The 23,957-nt window shown below is 43.4% G+C and overlaps 1 protein-coding gene across 4 annotated transcripts in view; it reads left to right on the top strand.

Moving 5' to 3' along the window:
* DZIP1 (DAZ interacting zinc finger protein 1) overlaps positions 1–23,957 on the top strand; it is a 78,901-nt gene that overhangs the window by 43,117 nt on the left and 11,827 nt on the right. For all 4 annotated transcript variants that reach the window (XM_054012180.1, XM_054012188.1, XM_054012169.1 and 1 more), the window contains 2 exons: positions 18,069–18,214; positions 23,504–23,699. In XM_054012180.1, coding sequence (XP_053868155.1) covers positions 18,069–18,214; positions 23,504–23,699 — 342 coding nt within the window. The remainder of the gene's footprint in view (positions 1–18,068; positions 18,215–23,503; positions 23,700–23,957) is intronic.

Raw genomic sequence — 23,957 nt, 5'->3', positions numbered from 1 at the left:
ACAGAGCTTTGTAAGAAACACCACAGAGAGAGGAAATTTAATACTTCTGAGAGAAGCTTCTATAATTTTTCTTGCTTTACAATAAAAATTTAAGTTCAGAGGTATCCAAAAATAGAGAGTGGAAAAAGGGTTTCACATGTTATGGAAGCTTTAGACAACTTAATCAGGAATGAGAAACTGAAACTAATGTATTGATTTGAAAAGATATGCTGTGACTGGAAATAACAAATTAAGTAACCTTAAAGGGCTTTTTATGTATTACAAAGTAGTGGTGTTCAAATAATATTAAAGTAACATTTATTACTAACCTATAGTCGGCAATAATTAAGAAAATAAATTGTTTAGATGGAATGGCAAAGTAATAATAAAAAACATATTTATACGTTTTCTATCTTTTTATACTCAAACAACTTCTTATACACCAAGATTGGAAGGGGAAAGCAAGTATAAAGTAATTTAGATATGGAATCAGAGTTCAAGGATCTGGTGTTGTCAAGAGGGTGTGCTTCTTCAGGTATAGCTCCACAGTGTTCACAGTGTAAAGCATTATTTTAACTATTCCATTTTTTCCCTTTTTCATCTGCGGTAGGAGAAATTTTTTTTAGTTCTCTGACTTGCTCATTTACATCTGCAGTTTCAATGATTAAATTCTCCTCATTTCTGTGCTCTTATTGTGGATTCTGTTGCATTTTACACTTCTCAACATAGAAAACGATTGCTCTTTGTCAGTATACAGAAAGTTCAATGTTGTTTACTAATGAAACCTCAATGAGAGTGCTGACTTTGCATGATTTTGCTGATAATTATTTTATTTATCTCTGCAGGTCTCTCTCTGTCTCTCCCCCTACTTTCCTCCCTTCTGCATTTTGTTTTTTTTATCATTAACATTCCAAATTCCGGCTCATAAAGGCTAGTGGAAACTAGAGCCTTCCCCTAACTTTTCATGGGATCTAGCTATATAACCAAAGGATGTAATGGAGCTACATCTAATGCCCTTCTGAAAATGTCTGAGTTTCCTAGCAATTTCAATAAATACTACTGCTTTTTTTTTATTAGGCCATTTTGAAATCAGAAGATCTATCATATTCCTATCAAAGCAGTTGCCCACATCTGTAATACCCAGACTGTTCGTTTTTTTGGATAGAATTACTTCTGAAAAGTGTAATCTTGGATAAAACTTTCAAAAGTGCCAAAACCTCATTTAGAAGCCTGAACCTCATTTTCAAAAGTGACTTGTGCATTTAGGGCTAAATCCACAGAGGAACTTCACTCAGTGTTGCAACACCTAAGCCCTAGGTGCCCCGTCATCTAGTGGAATCCTTAGCCCCAAGTACGGCATATACAATGCCTGGGGACAGTTAGGTGTCTGCGGAAGGGATCATCAAAAGCCAGCAAGCTGAGCGGGGAGCCACCTAAATTAGACAGGAGTGAAATGCAGAGGAAAGGGGTGAGGCTTAGGTCCAGATCCTCAAAGATGTTTAGGCACCTTACTGCCATTGATCTGGGCCTTAAGTATCTGAAAGGCTGGAAGGAGGTGCTACCCTCCACTTGAGCCATGAGCCACTTCTTGGAGTTAGGCACATCAGGCAGGTCAGCCTATCCCCTAGCATGCAAAACCCAGACCTTTCTTGTGGAAAAACAAGAGAAAGGGAGAGATCCCATCATAGCTATGGGTCTACCAAATTTGCAGCTGTGAAAACTGCATCACAGGCCATGAAATCTAGTCTCCCCTGTGAAATCTGCTTATATTATAGGGTAAAAGTATACAAAAGTGCACAGTGTTTCTCAGACTGGGGACCCCAACCCACAAGGGGGTCGCAAGCCTATTGTAGGAGGGTCATGGTATTGCCACCCTTACTTCTGTGCTGCCTTCAGAGCTGGGTAGCCAGAGAGTGGCAGCTGTTGGCTGGACACCCAGCACTGAAGGCAGCACCGCTGCCAGCAGCAGCACAGCAGTAAGGGTGGCAATACCATACCATGCCATCCTTACTTCTCTGATGCTGCTGGCAGCAGCTCTGCCTTCAGAGCTGGGCATCTGGCCAGCAGCCGCCGCTCCCCCTGGTGCCTTCAGAGGTGGGCACCCAGTCAGCAGCTGCAACTTTCCTGCTGCCCAGCTCTGAAGGCAGCGCTGCCGCCAACAGCAGCGCCGAAGTAAGGGTGGCATGGTATGGTATTGCCACCCTTGCTCCTCTGTTGCTGCTGGTGCTGGTGCTGCCTTCAGAACTGGACAACTGGCCAGCAGCTGCTGCTTTCCGGCTGCCCAGCTCTGAAGGCAACGCAGAAGTGAGGGTGTCAATACGGCAACTCCTGTACAATAGGCTTCCCGCCCACTTTTGGGTCAGGACCCTCAGTTTGAGAAATGCTGTGGAGAAATCACACATTTTTTACGGATTGGTCATGGCATAAGTAGCAAATTTCACACATGTGTAACACATCTGTGGAATTTGCTGTTTATGCCGTGACCAACCCACAAAAAATGTGTGATTTCTCTGCAATTTAAGTAGACCCCTAATTATAGCCAATAGCTTGGTGCATGCTCCTAGATTGTAATGAGCAGAGCAGGGACTTGAGCCCATATCCCAGGTGGGTGCCCTAACCACCAGGCTATTGGGTATTCTTGGGTGGACCTTTCTCAGTCTCTCTTGCTGGAGCTGTTTCACTTTGTATAAGTAATTAAATATTCATTTTGAGCATGGACTTGAATTTGGTTCTCCCAAATCCCAGGTGAGTTCCCTAACCAGTAGGCTGTAGAGTCTCTCTCTTTCTCTACCAATGCGTTCATTAGATGTTACACTAAAAACTTAAAATGAAGTAACTCTGACTTGGACTTAATCATTGAAAACATGTGCATTTGACATATTTAGGTTTAAAAGTAATCAAATTTTAAGCATATAATCAGACTTCTAAGAAATCACATATTGCACATGAGAAGTGAATTGATATACAGTATATCTATTTAAAATATGCATGCATCACAGTCTGCAGCGGACACCCCTTTGTGAAATTTGATTTGTATGTGTGAAATAATGGAGACATAATTAAACGTGTTTATTTTACTGTGCATAAATGGTGAGGTGTTATGACAATCCTGAATTGTTAAGGAGCTAAACTGATTTACCTAATCGGTAGTTTATGATTCTCTGACTTGGGCAGATTGCTTATTGACATCAGATGTTATAGGGGATCCCTAAAAGAGTGATGTGTCAGAGCATAGGTACACATCAGAACAAGGGTAAAGGAGTGAGTTTTGAATATATTACATTCACCAACAGTATCAGTTTACAACAAAAGTTTTTTCAGGTTTTATACTTTCTTTTCATTTTGAATTTGGGTAGACCATAGGGCAAAGACTGTCTTTTAATTACATTGCCACTACATGTGCCACTATAGTTAAGGGTGTGTTTCAACTCTGGTTAAAGGTTGACCTGTTTAAGCCCTCTAATTTCAACATGCTTAATCAGATTCCTTTGAAATTTGGTTTGCCTTAGGAAGGTGCAGGGCAAGATTAGCCACCCAAATTTGGGTTCTTTGAGCTAGGGGGTGTGGAGATATAAGACTCCCCTACTTCCTTCCAAAAAACAGACATTTTTCAAAAAATTTCTAGTGGTTGTTTTTTTGGGTTTTTTTGCACAGAGCTGGAGATCTCTCTATAGCTGTGATATGGGTCGAAATGGTCTCAATCTGTCAATTTTTCCCAAAGTAGTGCCTTGCACCCACTGAGCCTTTGGGGCACCCAAATTGTGAATTGTATTTAAGAATGTATTCACCTCTTGACTTGTATAGATGTGTAGTCTGGAAGGACTTGTATAGATGTGTAGTCTGCGCATGCCTCAACAAAGAAAAAAAAAAAAGTGAGATGGCTTCTGTACAGCCACTTTATGCCTGGCTGGGTATTCAAGTGTATGTGCTGATGCCATTGCCCCGGTGAACACCCCTTCATTGATGTTTCTTTTCCAAACCTTTGTACAGCTGTGCAGTAAAGATTTAATAACTAATGTTTCTTGCTACAAGTAGTCTCTGTTATAATATACACCTCTACCTCGATATAACGCGACCCGATATAACACGAATTCGGATATAACGCGGTAAAGCAGTGCTCCGGGGGGGTGGGGCTGCGCACTCTGGTGGATCAAAGCAAGTTCAATCTAACGCGGTTTCACCTATAACACGGTAAGGTTTTTTGGCTCCTTAGGACAGCATTATTTCGAGGTAGAGGTGTAATATGTTTTTATTGTATGAGGATGTTTACTGAGAACTCAACAAAATAGCTGCCAGTCTACCCAAAATATTTGTTATATTAGGTGGGAAGGAACCAAAGGCAGAAGACTTTGTGCGGGGGGCGGGGGGAGCGGCACAGGGGTTGTGGCTGCAGAGAGGGCAGGAAATAAGGAAGGATGGTAGGTAAGCCTTGGACTGGTTGTTTGAGGAAAATATATATTTTACTAGCCCCTGGTAGGGCGGGCCACAAGTGGCTACATCCTGATCTCAGGGCAGATTAATGTGGTGTTTCCAAACATGTAGTGCTCTGTTTTGGAACTGATAGTGCAGGTATCTTGACTGCTCATGAAAATATGCTGCCAGAGTTGTCAGTGTGTGGTTTCTGGGTGATTCCTGGGTCACAGAGTTACAGAAATTTGCAGGAGAGCAAGGAATACATCATGACGTGGGGATTACTGCCACAGGCTGATTGAGTGGAGAGAGGTGGCCTGCACTGGCATCATGTTTTGTCCACTCTGCAGTATCTTAACTGGTTGTGATCTACCAGAGATTGCAATAATGCACTTGGGCAGAAATGAGCTGGGCCTTATTCCTGGTGTATATTTTATACAGGATGCCATCTGAACCTACAATTTCATGTAACCATCATTAAAGCATTAGAATCCTCTCATATTCCACCTCACTGCTCCTTTTGTCATAAAAGCACCAAAACCTGCTACAGATATAACTTACACAATTTGTCACAGAAATGATGCATACTGCATCTTAAAGGTACTCATGCACCTGTTCCCTTTCCTCTCCTTACACACGAGAGGGTGGAAAACAGATCTCCTCCAATCACAATGACAACTCTAGTCACATACCTCAGAGTAATCTACAGATCTCACAAACACACCTCTACCAAGCAGAGCTCACTGCTTCCTTCACCATTCAGTACAGCTACACCAGACACTGACCACACTCTCTTTACCAGAAGTGCCTGAAGATAATAAATGCTTAGATTGCTCTCATTTCCCATCTTCCTACTGACAGTACCCTCGTAGTATAACCCCTGTGCCCTGCTAATTACATAACATCCTGAAGGTACACATCCAGCTCTTTCCTTTGCTTGCTCATATAGAAGGATGTTAAACAGGTCTTATTTTATAATCACAGCTCTGTCACACACCTCAAAGTAATCCACATATGTCCTCTTGGCACAAACACACCTTTACCAACTACTGCCTCCAACATTTAGTATAGGTCAGTGGTTCTCAACCTGTGGCCCAATCAGCACCCATGGCCCATGTGACATCCTCAGGACTATACAAGTACTATATATATTGTAAAAAGCAACAGAGAGTCCTGTGGCACCTTTAAGACTAACAGATGCTCCAATACATCTGTTAGTCTTAAAGATGCTCCAATGCATCTGTTAGTCTTAAAGGTGCCACAGGACTCTCTGTTGCTTTTTACAGATCCAGACTAACACGGCTACCCCTCTGATACTATATATATTGTGTGGATGTGGCCCACATAACACATAGAGAGCTGAATATGCGGCCCATAACGGTAAATAGATTGAGAACAACTGGTGTAGGTACACCTGACACCCTGAGTAATTATCCAAATAATTACCATTGGCTATTGGCCGCTCCAGGGAAACATAGGGAAGGTAGTGTGGGCAACCCTTTTTTCCATTTTTTATCATTTAATAGTGTTAGATGGTGTCTTGTAGGTGAGAGTGAATGGACTGTAAAAGGATGTGAAGAGTTTGTTTATGTCCACAGCTGTAGGATTGGCGTAGTAAAGGTATGTGTGCTAACGGGACATATTGGGGCATTGCTGAAAGAGGCCCAGGCCCATGCAACCTTAACTATGCTTTCCCTGGTTCTTCTTCAAGTAGTGTTCCTATGATTGCTCCACTCTAGGTGTCTTCATGTCCCTGCACCTCAGATCGGAGCTTTTTGGTAGCAGTGTCCGTTTGGCCCATACATGCCCTCTCCCAGTCTCACGCTCTGCTTTGCTGCTATATAGCACTGTGAGGGCAAACCGCCCTCAGTTCCTTCTCCACTGCCCTGGCCTGAAGTGCGTAGCTTTAGCAGAGCCCATTGACAGAGATTCTTAGTGTTTTTTTGTACTCATTTTCCATAGTAATAATAAAACATCTGTTAGTTAATGTTAATAATTCCTTCTTCTCTTTTCATTTCTTAACTATTCTACGTGCAATTTTTTTTTAATCTCCTGAGTGTAAATTAGCTTCCTCTAGTTCTTTTCGTTTGGGAAGTGAACCCTAAAAAAGGAAAGCCTGGCTCTCCTGGGTTTAAACGCTGCCTTTCCTGTCGGGAAGCCATTTCTGTCAGTGCTGGCCATTCTTGCTGCATTTGCTGCCTCGGAGAGGCACACGTGTCTTCAGAAGTGCATGTTTTGTCTCAAATTAAAATCCAGAAGCAGAAAGAGCCATGTGCTAAAATTAAGACTGCTCATGATGGAAAGCTCACTCCGACCAGCCTCCAACCCCGGGCCTGGGACCTCCCCTGGACAGCATTCCCCGTTGAGACCTATCCAATGATGTTGATGGGATCAGTCTCAATACTGTCCAGTGACTTCAAAGAGGAAATTCTTAGATTCATCTCAGGAAGTCTCGAAAAAGCGGGCCACAAGTTCCCCAAGTAGGGAATCAGCCAAGAGAAAGAGGTCCCCGGCACGGTCAATAACCTCGGCACCGACTGACCCACGACTAGGAACCTCTGAGGCTGCAGATACTACCAGTAAGCTCAAAAACCCTAAGAAGACACGCTCAAGCAGATCGGTACCATTGGGGGAAAGGAGGGGCAAAGATAGACCCAGCTCCTCTAGAATGGCACTGATGGAGTCTTGTAAACAATTGGTACCAAGTACACCTGCACTGGAAAAGGCTATGGCGACATTTGCTGGCCATTCTTCAGAACGCAGAAGGCTACCGGTACCGATGACTCTCTCCACTTCAACTGTTCTGGTACCACAGGAATTTTGGTTGCCCAAAGACTTGATTGTCTTGGAGATGCCTGAATCACCCTTACTAGGCACCAACATGAATACACCTAGATCCCTGGACTTACATGCAGTACTGAGACATTCTACTCCACCAAGACATGATTCTTCCACCCTGTCAGGCAGCTACAAGGAGGATGATTGGGATCACCTATACTTACTCTCTGTCCCAAGGTCTCCATTAAAACAGCAGGGAGCTAGCCGTGTAGAAACTCAGATACCTTCAATCTACCACCAGAGTAGAAGAGACACCCACCCAGTTAATATGGATACCCTTCGATGCCCCCACCCATGCCCTTTCCACCACCTCAGTGGCCATACTGGGACGCTGGGGTGGCATATAGACAAAAAATTTTGAGGACCTCTAGCATCACCCAGAGGGATAAAGGAAGGCGATCTCCTTCAGCTTCAATAGCCAGATCTCCTGATCCTCAAGAGGAGTCCTTTGAGGAACAGGAGGAGATACTCCGGTGACCAACATTTCTTCATCATCTCCTAATGACACAGTCATGCCTCCCCCACCAACTACAGCAGACAACTTCAAGCAATTTCAAGATCTCTTTAAGAGGGAGTGGATTCCCTGCAAATCCCACTTGAAGAAGTCAAAGAGTCACAGCATAAATTGCTAGACATCCTGCAGATGTCGTTATCAGCAAAGATTGCACTCCCCATCAACGAGGTGCTGCTTGATCTGGTAAAAACTATATGGCAGACACCAACCACAATATCCCCCGATGTGCAAAAAGGTGGACAAATACGGTATATTATGTTCCCTCTAAAGACAGAGACTTACTGTTTTCTTATCCTTCCCCAAATTTACTGGTTGTTGACACTGTTGATGAACGTGGCAGACAGCACCATGCTAAAATGACACCCATATGATAAGGACTGGAAGTGACTGGGGGTCTCTTGACCAGGGGGACAGGTTCTCGGCACTTAATCTACAAGACAATTACTTTCATATCACAATCCACCCATCCCACAGGAGGTTCCTAAGGTTCACTCTGGGTCAAGATAATTTCCAATACAAAGTGCTCCCATTCGGTCTATCTTTGGCACCTAGGGTGTTCTCAAAGGTCATTTTCGTGTTAACGACACACCTTCGCAAACAAGGCATTATGTTATTTCCGTATCTAGATGATTTTGCTCTAAGCACATACCTTCACCGACACCTTTAGAGACACATGAAAGACTATAGATCTATTCCTACAACTAGGTCTACAACTAAATACCCCAAAGTCCACTTTGACCCCATGCAACAGCTGGAATTCATAGGAGTCTTGAGGGTTTTTTTTCCCCACACTGCTCCTATTGCAAGGCTGTTCCAGAACTTCACTCCTCTGATGGTTAGAAACCTTTGCCTAATTTCGAGCCTAAACTTGTTGATGACCAGTTTATATCCATTTGTTTGTGTCCACATTGGTGCTTAACTTAAATAACTCCTCTCTCTCCCTGGTATTTATTCCTCTAAAACATGCTTCTATTTTTTTTTCTTTTAATGGTAACTGTCCAGTGAAGAAACTTAGGCATCCTTTATATCTGGTAACTCCTGCAAAATAAAATAAAGTGAAATTAAATTAAAAAAAAAGTTGCAAAGGAGAACAGTTGGGAGGACACAAAGGAATACAGTTACATGGTTCTAGAAGTCATCAAGAGCAGGTATACTCTTGCATTTTGATATAATCACAGAAGACCATCTACCACTGATCATAGTGCTCACTTATTATGGAGGTTAGTTTGTACAAATTGCAATTAGTTACAATTATAGTTAGTTTGTGCAAGTCGTTATGAGCTACGGTTAGTTTGTGCAAAACTGTAATGTCCTTCATATGATGAATCCTTTGAGTCTAAAAATAGACCTTTCAGGTTTTTTTCTAATAATCCTTGATAATCTGTATGAAGTTTCAAAATTTTTCAAAACCAATATGTGCTAAAGGCAGGAGTCTTTAGCTCTGCATTCAACCAGAGAGAGAGACATTTTCAAAAGTTAGGATTTTAATTGTGACTGCTAACTTTTCATTCCCACATCTGATTTTCTTCTGGAAATGATCAGTTTTCCATAACTGCCTATTCAGCAAACTACTCAGAATTTCCATCTGATTTTATATTCTAAATTTTTCTTTAGTAGAATAATGGGCTTTATTTTTTCTTTTTTCTGGCAGAATTTTCCAGAGGTTCAATTCACCTCTTTCTAAACTAATTGTATCCCTAAAGGTTGATTTTATTTTATTTTGGTCTGTGTCTTGAGGTGTTATTTAGAAAAAAGTCCATTGTGGGATTTACCTGCATTTTTGGATGCTGAATCAGAAAGCTCATTCTAATCTGTGAAGTATAGATCTTTCAAAGAATCATATTGGATACTTTTTTTTATGCTGCTTATATTTTTCAGCTTTGATTTTCTTCTCCCTCAGTGGAGGAAGTTATGTTAACACAGTTTGCAGTGTAGAAGCCCTGTTGGGTCCCAGCTGGTTTCTGGATTTCCAAGAAGAAACAGACAAGAGTCCTTTTATGTTCTTTACTTGGGAGAAATTATAATCTTATTTTTAGATGCAAACCTCACTGCAGTTATCCATACATTTGTGACCAACATCCACACATTTGGATTACTAAAATGTACTCAGTTGTGAGACCAATCAGAAACTTCAACTAGTGCAGGATATGGCTGAATGAAGAGGTGCTTCTCTCTGGGAGCGTATTATGTTGATATTCTGTCAACTGAACTGACTTCCAGTTTTGTTTTCTGGTGCAATTCAAGGTGATCTGCAAAGTTTAGCATAGTGTAAGTTCTTGTTCTCTGAGACTGCCTCTCTATGTTCCATCTTGTGCACTGAAGTTATCTTGGAATGCTCTTCCTGATAGGCTACAGATTTAAAATCAGGGGTGGGGTTCTAGCAACAGGACATTTTCAGTGGTGGGGAGGGTCTTTGACTCTGCATCTTGCTTTACCCATGATTCCAAAAGAGGCTGAGTTTTTTTCACTTCAGGGAATACTGCAAAATCCTCCTCCTTTTTTCCTAGGTGATACGGTGGGGTTTGACTATTTTATTTTTGTGTAGGAAAGGTTATTGTTTGTTGTTTTAGCAAGAGATGCCTTACTTATAACAATCAAAACTGTATTTAATTAAGGGGCATACTTATTGTGATGGGGTGGATGCTGAATTAATTCAAATGCTTCTCCAACAAATATTTATTATTTTTGAGGGAAAGAGTTTGTGCCAGGATGTGAGACCTGGTTTAGAGATACTACATTATTTCCAGCAATCATACAGGTAACCCTTTCTTTAGATTTCACATAGATGTACTGGGTCTAGGTGAGTAAATATGTGGAGCGGAGGGGCCCAATCAGGCACTCAGGGGGGACCAAGGTAACTTTGTTTCTCTTTGGTAATCAGAGGGGAAACATTTGTGAGCAGGCTGATCTCCACACCCATTTTTAGAAGTCCAAGTTGCCAGGGCCGGCTCCAGGCACCAGCCCTGCAAGCATGTGCTTGGGGCGGCACCTGGAGGGGGGCGGCGCTCACCCGGGGAGAGCAGGGCCGTGGCCAGGCTCTCCGCCCTCCTCCTGGAGCTCCGGCCAGCTGGGGAGAGTGGGGCCGCGGCCCGGCTCTCCGCCCTCCCCCCGGCGCTCCGGTCGGCCGGGAAGAGCGGGGCCGCCCTCCCCCTGCGGCTCCGGCTGGCCGGGGAGAGCGGGGCCGCTGCTGGGCTCTCCGCCCTCCTCCCGGCGCTCCGGCCGGTCGAGGAGAGCGGGGCTGCCCTCCCCCGGCACTCTGGCCGGCCAGGGAGAGGGGGAGAGCGGGGCCGCCCTCCCCCGGCGCTCTAGTCTGCCGGGGAGAGCAGGGTCGCGGCCGGGCTCTCCGCCCTCCTCCCACCGCTCCGGCCGCCGGGGAGAGCGGAGCCATGGCGGGCTCGCCACCCTCCCCCGGCGCTCCGGCCGGTCGGGGAGAGCGGGGCCCCGGCCGGGCTCTCCGCCCTCTTCCCGGTGCTCCGGCCGGTTGGGAAGAACGGGGCCGCCCTCCCCCTGCGCTCTGGCCGGTCGGGGAGAGCGGGGCCCCGGCCGGGCTCGCCGCCCTCCTCCCGGCGCTCCAGCTGGCCGGGAAGAGCTGGGCCACCCTCCCCCTGCGCTCCGGCCGGCCGGGGAGAGCGGGGCCGTGGCCAGGCTCTCCGCCCTCTTCCCGGCGCTCCGGCCGGTCAGGGAGAGCGGGACCGCGGCCGGGTTCAGTGTCCTCCCCCTGCCGCACTCCCCACCGCAGGGCGGTGGGAGGCTTTTTTGCCTGGGGCGCTCCGGCCAGGGAGAGGAGGAGAGCGGGGCCGCCCTCTCCCGGCACTCTAGCCTGCCGGGGAGAGGAGGAGAGTGGGGCCGCCCTCCCCCGGCACTCTAGCCTGCCGGGGAGAGCGGGGTCGCGGCCGGGCTCGCCACCCTCCCCCAGTGCTCCGGCCGCCGGGGAGAGCAGAGCCGCGGCGGGCTCGCCGCCCTCCCCCAGCGCTCCGGCCGGTTGGGGAGAGCGGGGCCGGGGAGAGGAGAGTGGGGCCGCCCTCCCCCGGCACTCTAGCCTGCCGGGGAGAGCGGGGTCGCGGCCGGGCTCGCCACCCTCTCCCGGTGCTCCGGCCGCCGGGGAGAGCGGAGCCACGGCGGGCTCGCCGCCCTCCCCCAGCGCTCCGGCCGGTTGGGGAGAGTGGGGCCCCGGCTGGGCTCTCCGCCCTCTTCCCGGGGCCCCGGCCGGGCTCTCCGCCCTCTTCCCGGCGCTCCGGCCGGTCAGGGAGAGCGGGGCCGCGGCCGGGTTCGGTGTCCTCCCCTGCCGCACTCCCCACCGCGGGGCGGCGGGAGGCTTTTTTGCCTGGGGCGGCAAAAAAACCAGAGCCAGCCCTGCAAATTGCAGATCAACTTGTGTTTTCTTATATTGGATTCTATGTTTATGTAATAAAGAATTTGCTTTTTTTTCTTAAAACGTGTGCACACCAGTGTCCAAAGGAGAGTTTATCTCACTTGGAGAAATACTTGTTGGTTTGTTTTGGTTTTTTTTGTTGTGTTTTTGTTTCTTCCTCCACTCCCCACCCCCACGCCCCTCCCCCTCTCCACCACCATGCAGGGTTTGATCTCTGGTGTCATCAATGAATGATCAAAGATGCTATGGATAGCACAGTTAGGTTTGTGGCTTTCACCACTGTTACTATTGCATATATTGTTGATTTTGACTTCAAAGCTATTCTAGTATACTGAGAGGGAGAAACAGGTAGCCATAAGGTGGAGTGGCAGATTATTTTAAACCCTGGATGCTGGGAATTGGGATTTCCTGTTACGGTCTAACTGCCTAATAAGACATTGTGCCATGATGACATGAAACTCTTAAGCAGATTGCATTTAAGGAAAGTATAGGCATTATGAAGACATTTTAATCCAATTACATAGTAACTAGCTCAGTAGCAGATTCCAAGAAGTGCTAGCCAGCAAAGTAGGCTTCTGGCCAAGCAATCTCTCAGCAGAGTTTTGCTTTTAAGTGGTCTTGTGAAGTATACTGTCTATGGAATCACATTCTCATCCTGTGGCAGTACAGTAGGTAAGAAGCTTTCTCAGTGCTTGTGATTTGTTGCAGATTATATGGGAGCCAAATTAAGGGGTAAATCTTAAATCTAGTACTCTGTGTGAGTAACCAGGTCAGGGGCTGGACACATCCTTAGAGTTAGGGAGCATGGGAAGAATAGCTACCATATTGAAGTGTCTTCAGAAGCCTGTACAGCACCTCACCGAACCCCTCCACAGAGAGAGGTTTGGAGGGTGTGTGTAATAGATGTGTCTCCTAGGACCCGAGTCACACCCTTCCCCTTGCCCACCTATGGCCTAGTATATCTCCCTCTGCCCTCTGCTCCCTGATACGCAGGAACCATGAGGGAATGGGGCTATTTGCCTTAAAGTGCAGCTCTCCTCCTCCACTGCCCCCACTTATGCAGTGGAACAACCAGTTCTAGTGCCAGGAGTCCTTTTGTGGAGACGGGCAGATTTTGCCCCTAAATGAATACCTATTAAAAAAAAATTCCATGCACTGATACCAAATATAAGCAAATGCAGCAAAACCTGTTAAGATAAATACCTAATTACTCTATCTATTGACTATTAAGAATGGGAGAACAGAGGTTCTCATTTTTGTTTAAGTAAGAACTTAATGCAGTGTGAATACTCATATTTTATAGACTATATTTCCATGCCTTCCTACTTCTCTTATGAAATTAGAAAATTTAACCTTTTTAAATCTATAATAAAAAAAAATCCTGTGACCTGGCCTAATTTGTGTAAAACTTTTCATAGGCAGGAGGATGCAAGTGAAATCTGTCCATCTTTGGAAGAATCACTTCAGTGTGTTGTGGGAGCTCCATGTTCAGCAGAGGAAATGAGGTCACTTTATAAACTCCTTGAGGCAGGGACCCTGGGTGAGATCCTGGCTACACAGAAGTCCATGATTTCAATGGGGCCATGATTTCAGCCCTTGTCTTTTTGTATTTGTCTATAAAACTTCTTCCCCCTTTGGATGTACACATTGGCAAATTAATATTTCTCCAATTTAATTAACTATACTCATTTATACATTTTTTGCATTATGTTTTTGAGGACTTAAACATAAGGGGACTAATGCATCCTGCTATTTATGTTTTCTTTTTGTAAACCCTTACTAGCATATCAACTGCAAATAAACTTTGTTACATTGTTGTAGTGCATTTTATACTTGGCAATTGTAACATCTAAATTAAAAAGCATCTCAATCAGAAATTAAATGATTATTGTATTAGTTCCCTATCCTACCAAATGTAATGTTTGCTACTATGAACAGTCACATTGAATAGGGCCCTCCATTTTTGAATCTGTGAGTTAGGTTATCAGCAGTCAGGAAAAAAAAAAAGCAAAAATGACATCTCCATATATTCTTTTGCATAACTTTCCCCTTTTGGACCTAGATCTTGACCGTTTTCTATCCTGTTTGTCTGCTATTCCTATTTTTCCTCATTATTAGAAAAGGCACTCTTGGTGCATATGCTGGAGCCCATAGAGGAGCTTTCAGAAGAGGAAAAAGGTAATGATGGGATCAGTCAAAAATGTAGTGGGCATTACTTGTAAACATTTTATTTGAAAATAAAAATGGATAACATTGTTTGATACCTACAATATTTTTCTGTAGTTTCGAACATGCTTTATGTAATTTGAGCAAGATGTATGACTATTCCATTTGTTGTTGATGCTTGTAAAATATAATTTCTCTATCCAGTTTCAGTATATTCAGATGGGGATCTAAAAAATTATGCAATAAGTGTGTTCCATACATCTTTCTAGGTATCTGGATGTTTTAATTTTACACAAATGAATACATTCTTATGAAGCTCTTTGTATATTTGTAAAACAGCACTATTAACTAACCAAAATAACCTAGTATCAGACTAATTAACAAAAGATCATAAGGCAATGTTCTCTGGTTTGCTAAGGCCACTTTGCATAAGCTTAAAGTGTCCAGAGATGGTCCATGGAGGGGAACTCTCCAGAGGTTTAAATCTGGTGAGGGCAGTGCTGCTGCCTTCTATATTAATAACTTTTCCACCCTCCGCGTAAGGTGATGGGGGGGTGAGGAGTGAGCAGGATGGGGAGGGGGGAATTCGTGGTGGAGTTGAGCCCTGAGGTGCTGTCCTAACACCCCAGGAACTTTTTGCAATTAATGAAGTGAGTGCTGCTCCTGTGGAGCACTAACTCGAGCCAGGCCTAGGCAACTCTGAATTATCATACCAAACCCCACTGTCTGTGGCAGCTCCTCCATTCCACCTGAGTGCAGCTTGGATAAGTGGAGAATCAGGGCCCTAGGATTTACCATGCTAGAATAAACACCTAGTATGGTATCCTGCCCCTGGCAGTGGCCAGTACCTGATATTTCAGAGGAGGGCAACACCTTCTCTCTCATGTCATATGCATATTTAATACACAGACAGTTATGCAGAACTGTACATTAAAGGAAAAATCCTTCTTGACCCTCACAAGCATTGAGTTTAAATCCTGAAGGGAAAGATATGATGTGAGAAATGTTAATACTTCTGTACAGTGCTTCAGTGAGAGATTTCCCAAGGAACAACCAGCTGCCCTCACCCATTTTTAGTAGAGCTCGCTTGCATTTTCTCCTTCCTTCCCCCAGTCCATCTGCTGCTCCTGTCAGCTATTTTCTTTCTTGTATACTGTGTTGTTGTAGTCATGTCAGTCCCAGGATATTAGAGAGACAAGGTGGGTGAAGTAATATCTTTTATTGGACCAATTTCTGTTGGTGAGAGAGACAAGCTTTCAAGCTTACACCGAGCTCTTCTTCAGGTCTGGACTTCTGTGAAAGCTCAAAAGTTTTTTTCTCTCATGAACAGAAGTTGGTCCAATAAAAGATCTTCTATCTTGACTGATTATCCTTGATTCCTTTGATCTGCCCAAAAGCACATATTGCAATACTAACAAAGAAAGAAGACAGTCTGAAAAGACAGAAAGGTCAATATGTTCTTGTTCTCAGTCACAGACATCTGTGAGGGAGAGTATGAAAATTGCTGGGCATAAAGATTACTTTTTGAGAGGAACTTAGAAATTGCCTGACAGAATCAGACTCGAGGTTCATTTAGTCCAGTATCCTGTCTGACAGTTGTTGGCACAAGATGTTTCAGAGGAAGGTGTGAGAATCCCACAGTGGAAAGATGTAGGATAATCTGCTATCCACAGTAAATGTAATCCTGGTTTCAGTTAGAGATTTGATTTAATTGTTGAACCATGAGGTTTACTATCCCTTCCAAAATTTTAATTAATTACAACAATTCTGGATATTCTTGATACCCCTATAAATATCGAGTCTCTTTTTGAATCTTTCTGAGTTCTTGGCTTCAGCAAGTTCCTGTGGCAATGAGTCCACAGAAAGTACCAGAAGACCTGAAAATTAAAACAAACAAGAAGTTTAAACAAGGTTTTGAAATAATTTACAACTTGCAGACTTTTTGTGGTTTCCCATTCCCTGATTATGCAGTGTACCTAAAAGATGTTTGTTTTTTATGGCTTACAAAAAACAGTTTCCATTTTGGAATAAGAAAGGAACTAATAGCTCTAAGCCACAAAAACAGCAAGTTAATGAATACTTTTAAGAAACAATATTTAATACAGAATCAAAGGGATTGCAAATAAATTATTGAGGACAAGATCAAATATAAAATCATTAAATAAGATATAAGATCGAATAACAAGGAAGGTGAGTATAAAATACTGTTCTCTAAATTATCAAAAGTAGGTTTTTGTAAATTAATTTTCTACTAGCTGCAGTTTCACATGCATTTAGGTCAAGATTTTCAGAAGTAACTAGTGATTTTAAGTGCCTCACCTTTTGATTGCCAAGCCTGAGCCACCTTAAAGGAACCCAAGTTGCAGAAAGTGCTCAGCAACCACCCCTGAAAACCAGGCCCCTTTAAGATGTCTCTTGTTGGGCAGCGAAAGTCACTGCTCACCTTTGAAAATCTTGGATTTAGTCTGTAATCCAAATTGATTCCTTTGCACTGTATTGTTACATAGTAATTTTACAGGTTTGCTGATAGTTGTATGGCACTTTTAAAAATTAGTAGGAGAAAATGTGAAAGTTCAATTGAATCACTTTTTAAATAAATAAGGTTTACAAATGACAATAATGACAAGTCTATTTTAAAATAAAACATGAAAAATCAGAGAGGGCTGAATTGTTCCTTGAGGCATGGTCCTTTGTATGGGATAGTACATAGCTATGCTATTATATCCCTTTCTGGGGTGCTATATGCTCCCCTCGAGTGCCCTATCAGCATTGTTGGCCAGTGCAGGATGGAGATAGGTGCCATAGTCCCTTCCCACTTGGTCATAGGGAAAGTCAGAGGTATCCAGTAATGTTCCTGCTGTGCCAAAGCCACAATCCAGGCAGGTTCTACATGTCTTGGAGGTGGGGAGAGCTTTGCTTCCCTTAACTCCTTTGTATGGCCATGTAGGACCTGGGCATAATCTAGCCCTTAATCTTTTACTTGTCTGCCAGGGTCTGATTTGAGGATGTTTGTATTTTTCCTCCAAGAGTTGCTGGTCTCAGTGACATCTAGTGCAAGAATAAAGAATACAGCTGACCTTTCCTACTTTGTATGTGCGATGCCATCAGTCCTCAAAGGAAAAAAAATCCTGTGTTCAGGTCTAGGGGATTTTAAGACATGCAATATTTATCATGTGTGTTCCGTTAATTTGATAATTCAGACCATATTTTTGTAATTACTAAAATATTTAAATTCACCTTTTCACTTCCGAAAGGTTAAGAAAGAGCTACTACCTGACGCCTTATTGGAGAATGTTTAATGTTCGGGGAGCTCCGAAGGAGATGAGAAAAATCACTAGCTTGTCATATTTCCAATCAGAAGACATGACTCAGAGTTTGGTTTTGTCCTCAAATATTACTTTTAGAGAACTTAATTATCACAAAATAATTTTCCTTTCCCAGAAGTGCATACTGTACTCTCCATAGTTCCATATTCATGCATGTATCTTTACAACATAGATATAGTATGAAAAAGCATTGTCAATCAAGGGAGAGTGACTGCTTAAAGGTTGTTTAAGTGGTGGATTCTAAGTAGATCTATGTTTCTGTAAATTAGTTCCAGATTTTGTTAAAAGAAAAAGGCAGCATTGAGCAGACGAAATACCACTACGCAAAGAAAATATCATACAGATGTGTATATTGTTATAAAAAATGCATGGTTAAGTTTTGTCTTTTTGTCTCATCCTGTGTATTGATACTTTACATTTTTAAAATATACCTTTTGAATGTAATTTTCCTATCATATTACAGAAATAGAAAAAAACGAACACAAAATAGGCAGAAGTAAGCAACATTTATTAAATGCTTTGAAGACTAATCCTTCATTAACTAAAGAATTACGAATGGTTTTGGAGCAGACCCTGGTGGAGAAGTTGGAATCCTTGGGAATTAAAGCAGTAAGGTTATTTTAAATGATTATTTTTCATTAAGTGGTGAGAAGGTCCTTTGTTCCACCTTTTTTCACTTCCCCCTTCACTTCCCTACCACAACCCTCAATGACCATTATGCCCGAATATCACTCATGAGAGGAAGAACACACCTTGTCAGCCGGAGGTGGTTGCTAGAGACCGTTGTGAAATGTCCCCTCATCCTCAAGATCATGTATTTTATCTTTAATGCCCACTGATTTAAGGTTGGATGTTTCCTTAGTTCCTACAGGGAAGTTATAGTGGGTGTTTTTATGCTGTTCTAATATGTGCTCCCCACAATAATGCTTATGACAGGGTGCACTCACCTCTTGTAAATGCCTCCTATTGGCCAGGTGTGATCCTGCACTCTCTGCTCTCCCTGGTGCCCCCTGTCAGCTGTTACCCTCATTAGACAGGTCTTTAGTGGCTCAGGCCTCTGGCTAAGACAACATAGTCAAAATGGATGAACCCCTGCCGGGGCAACAAAGGTCCAACAAAGACTATTGCCATGACCTTGTTGGTCTGCAGCCCTGTCTCTGGGTTTAGTTCTCAGCCCCTTCTAGGCTAGCTTTGTCTGTTCCTGCCCTGTTCAAAACTGTGCCCCCAGGGCTTTCTCCCTGGAGACTCTGCCTTCAGCAGTACTGTGGTATCGCAACTCTCCAGACAGGTTACTCCTTAACTTCAGTTCCCTTCTGGGGTAACAAAGTTCAACAAGTGGTTGGCCCTTTTCAGGGTCTTCAGCTCCATCCCTGGGCCTGTTTAAATTCCCAGCCCGTCTCTTGGGCTTTTATTGCAGAGTATAATCCCCTCCTTGGGGATTAGGCCACTTCTCCAGTGGCCAGTGGGGGGGACCTGGGCCTGCCCACTACTCCAAGACCCAACCAAGGGACTCTATAGAAAACAGCCATGTACTACTTCCTCTACTTGGTTGCTGCTGCTATTCTCTGGGCTGCTTTCCACTCTGTCCCATCACCATCTGGTCTGTTTCCTGTTTAAGCAGGGTATCTCCCAAGTAGGGTTACCACCTTTGAAATCCAAAAAAACCCAGCAAAGCCCTCCCGACCCCCACCCCCCAAGGCAAGCCTGCCACAATCCCAACCCCAAACCGCAAACTCTCCCCCCCCCTTATCAACCACTTACAGTATCTAGAGAGAAAACACATTTAGATAAGATTGATAACATCCCCAGTCTCCTCACTCTCACCTGCCTCAAGCCCTCTCTCACATACACGCACAGTGCGCTTGCATGTTGGTGGGACACAGCTGCTGTATTTTCAACAGTTTTGATTTGTTATCACTTAAACCGTGGAAGTGGGAACACTGCAGCATCTTTAGCTGGACAGAGAAACTTTTAACATTAGCTATCCCAGTGTATTGTGATAATAAACAATGCAAATCTTTAGACCCCCATAAAAAAAACCTGGCAGATTAAATTATTTTTCTGGCAACTGGCAAATCCATAAAAAAAACCCGGCCTGGTCAGTGAAATACTGGCCAGGTGGTAACCCTACTCCCAGGCCTCCTTGCCTGAAGAGATTCTCAGTTTCTGTCCCCTTTTAGTCAGGGCTCTCTTTCTCAGGCCTCTGTGCCTGGAGAGCTTCACAGTCCTATCCATGCAGGGTTTCTCCCCAGTGGCTATTTGTGGAGTTTCATAGCCTTCTAGTCCTTCTTCGCCATTCTAGACTTCTGGTACCAGCCAGCAATTGTCCTTCATTGCTCCTTTCTTGGAGCAGGTGTGGTAGGACTGCAAGGCCTCCAGCAGGGGGCCTCAAAGGATCCGGTACACCCTGTCACAATGCTTTTTATCTTTTTCCCCTGCGATAAAGAAAAATCAGAACCAATATGTATGTATTGGTAGTTTAATGTGTGTATTCCAGAGCTAACTTCTCTCCACTTGTCTAAACTTCACTAATATTACTATAATACTCATAAATAACTTATTTATTACCATAAGGTTAAATGAGATGTGGTTCTCAAATAAAATCTTAGATCTAGTACTTGCCATTATGCAAGTGCTCCTTGACTACAATTCAGGCAGCCACATCCAGGGCAGTGAGATTGCTTGGATTTGAGATTCCTTCAAGGACCAATTTGGAGCTGCCTTGGTGCAGTTGTGCCTAGGGTGACCAGATGCCTTCGTTATTCTTGGGACTTTCCTGATATTACAAGGTTTGTCTTATATAGGATCCTATTACCCCTCTCCCATAGGACCCCCCCCCCTCGCGCGCACATACACACACCGATTTTCACACTTGCTATCTGGTCACCCTAGTTGTGCCTCACATTTGAGGGTCTCCCCTTTCTTCAAGTTGGATCTTATGAATTGAAGATTTCACATATGGCTTAGTCTTGCTCCTTTTTGTCCCTTGGGCTGCTTTGAGAATTGGCCCTTACTTTACACCCATTTTGTTCTCCTTGTGTTCCTCTGTCACTGAATGCTTTAGCAGAAAGTATAAGGACCACACAGCTGTCCTCAAGTACAAAATCTTTCTCTTGTCTTGGAACCTCAGTTTCATTTTTGTCTCTGCCTGGGAAAGGGGATTGGATTTAAAATTTGTGTGGGTGGGAGGAGTTTCAAAAATTTTAAGCAAGATGTTTTATTTCTGACTTTCTTTTGGCTGCCGACATTGTTTAGTTGATTGAGGATTACAGTGGCTGCCAGAGCAATCTAAATTGCAGACAGTTAACTTCTCTCTCTTCCCCTGCATGCCTGTGCCATCCTGGGATTTTTCAGGGTCCCCAGCTTTTGATGTGTCTCCTCACCTCATTTTTTTTTAAGCTGCCCCTGTTGGTCCCCACCAAGAATGAGCTCATCTGATTCCTAGAGTAGGTTCCCCTTTGTTGCTCCCCTGCTTATCTCAACCAGCTCACACTTCATTGCTAGTTAGCGACTTATCGCTAGCACCCCTGAGGGAGAACAGGTTCTCAGTTTCCCACAATCTTCTAGCACTTCGGCCTTTCCTACACACACAAATTGTACCACTTTAACTATACCAGTATAGTTATAAATGTGCTTATACCAGTATTGCTTGCTCTGGAACAGAAAAGGGAATAAGCTATACTAGTATAAGGCATCTTTATTTCAGTATAGCTGTTTGCACTAGTAACTATCAGTGTTTAAAAAAAAAGTCACACCCCATCATAGTTATATCAATACTAAAACCGTGTAACCCAGGCCTCATCCTCATTCTCATCGGCCAAAGAACTAAGCTGAATAGAGCCCCTCCTTGTCCTGCTGCACACTGTCACAAAGAGGCACAGTCTGAGCTCTGAAGACGTTCTCCCCCGCCCCCCCAAAGGCTTTGAGGTTACTGTAGTACAGTGAAGAAGAAACTCTGAATCTTCTGCCTCCTGCCAATGATTAGCCAAGCGCTGATTGGGGCCAAGCTAAAGCCCTCACTGAGCACTGGATTCTTCATCTTGGGAAGTGTGACACTTGTGGTGGCCTTTTAAGAAACTAAACTGCATAATCCGTGAAATCCTACAACAAACTTAGTCAGCCTAGTTTTATTCCCTACTCATTTCTCTCCCAAGTCAGCTCCTCTCCCTCCCTTCTCCATTATTCTATCCTTTCCATAACCCAGACTCTCAACCTCAGCAATATATTCAGTTTCTCTTTCCACCCCTGCCGCCTTCCCATGCATCCAGGTTGGTGCCGAACCATGTTGCTTCTTCCTGTGTAGTATCTCAGAAATCTGTCCTTTGTACTCTACCCATTCCACGGTAAGTACCTTGGTTATCTCTAAGCTAAACTAACACAACCTCCTCCTACCAGTCCCACATCTCATCTCATCCCTCCTCCAACCAATCTTATCAAAATTCTGCTGCTGAAATAATGAACCTCTCCCTTCACAGAGGGAGCCCTTCTTTCTTTTAATCCCTTTGCTGACTTCCTTGCTCATTCAGAATCAATTTAGTAATTCCAGGGATGGATCCCTAGCTGGTGTAAGTCATCATAGCTCCATTGACTTCAGTGGAACTACAACAGTTTACTCAGTGAAGGATCTGGCCCTCTTGGCCAGTTGAACTCTTGTGATTTTATGGCAAGTCTCATGATATTTGGAGTGTCTGTCAAAGCTGCAGCTGCTGGAATCAAGAAATTGTGTGATGATCTCATTAAAAAAAGTTTCTAGCCCCAATGGTTGCTGAAGAGTGCTTGAAAAAGTGAAATGAGTGCACCCGAAAAGTACAGAAACTAGAAGGCAAAGAAAAAGAATTCAAAATTTATTATTTTGAAAAAACTCATAGTGGGGTCCAACTCATGGTTTTTAATTCTTTGAGTTGGCAGTATTGTATAAAAGGCTCTGTGTCGCTTTGCCTCCACCTGTGTTCTTTATTCTCCTTACTTCCCTTCTTCCTAGCACCCCTTTTGTATCCCCCTTTCACTTTTGTCTTTCACTTTCTTCTGTGGGGGAACTTACCTTTGGCACTCCCTCACTCTTCTCACATGCTAAATGATGTTCCTCTTTTCTTTCAAATCCTCCTTAAAATGCACTTCTACAAAACCATTCAACAGTGTTTTCTAAACAGGATCTGATTCTCTTACAGTTTGAGCGGTTACCGAGTGCATTTTATGCTTGTAAATTCCACTGTCTTTGTATGAATTGGATTGTGGATAATCCTTGGATCATGGACTGTATCATGTTATATGTTCATACAGTACCAAGTACACTGTTGGTATTCAGTAAATAAGTAGTTGTAGGAATATACACATGTAGGGACAGTCCTTTCTATAAGGTTCATTAGGTTTTAGACTGGGGAATCAATATCTGTTTTTGACTTCCATCTCTGTACAATATATGAGACCTGTTGTGTCTCAGCAATTGTCAAATGTCGTTCTCTGAAAGGTTTCTGTGTCTTCCACTTAGGAGATGTGAGATATCCCAGAGTTCACATATGCAGTAGCATTCTGTTCTGAATGACAACAGAATATGCCCTAGTAATGCATTGTTTATAAAACAGCCGTGAAGCCATTACAAAAAGTATTTTACAATATATATATTTAGAAAAGTATTGTTTTCTGTTTGTTATGTAAAAGGTATCAGAAGCTGACAAATAGGCATTGAGGATGTCATCATTGATGGAGCAAGAGTGTAGAAGGTGATATGGTAAAAGCTGAAGGAGAAAAGGAGAGATAAAATTATACAGCGCCTTGAAGGTGTGAAGACAAAAGGTTTAAACTAAATGCAGTCAAAAAGGCTAAACCAATGGTTTATAAAATGTAAATGTTTTTATGTTAGTTATGCTGTCCAAACAATAACTTGTATTATTTCTTCAGGGTGTTCGTGGTATCCCAAGTGACTACTTAAACAAAGTCTTAGTTTCTGTCGAATCTGCTAGAGAAGAGAAAGAGAAACAAGTGCCTGACATGCAACTAATTCGAGAGCATCTTGAACGCCAAGTCAGCTTCAGGATTGAGGAGAGATCTTTGTCTTGTAATAGGCTTGTTTCCAGCTCTCGTCTTGCTTCAGAAGGTTGGACAAATTTCAGAATTATTTTATTTTACTGGTACCAGGTTTTTTTAAATAATTCTGTTTGTGTACATTAGTCCCTAAAGTAAAAGTTTTGTGTGTACATTTATTTATGGTTGTGTTTATAATCTTTTACATAAATAGCTATGTTATAGCTGCCAGCTACACTACACCACTTAAAAAGCGCTCTACTTTTTGATTACAGAAGCGTTGTCTCTCTCTCTCTCTCTCTCTCTCTCTCTCTCTCTACTAATGGAGAAA

Source organism: Malaclemys terrapin, chromosome 1 (genome assembly GCF_027887155.1).
Source record: "Malaclemys terrapin pileata isolate rMalTer1 chromosome 1, rMalTer1.hap1, whole genome shotgun sequence".
NCBI classification, from domain to species: Eukaryota; Metazoa; Chordata; order Testudines; family Emydidae; genus Malaclemys; species Malaclemys terrapin.
Note: the sequence above shows the minus strand (reverse complement) of the source record. Positions and strands in the feature narration are given on the sequence as shown.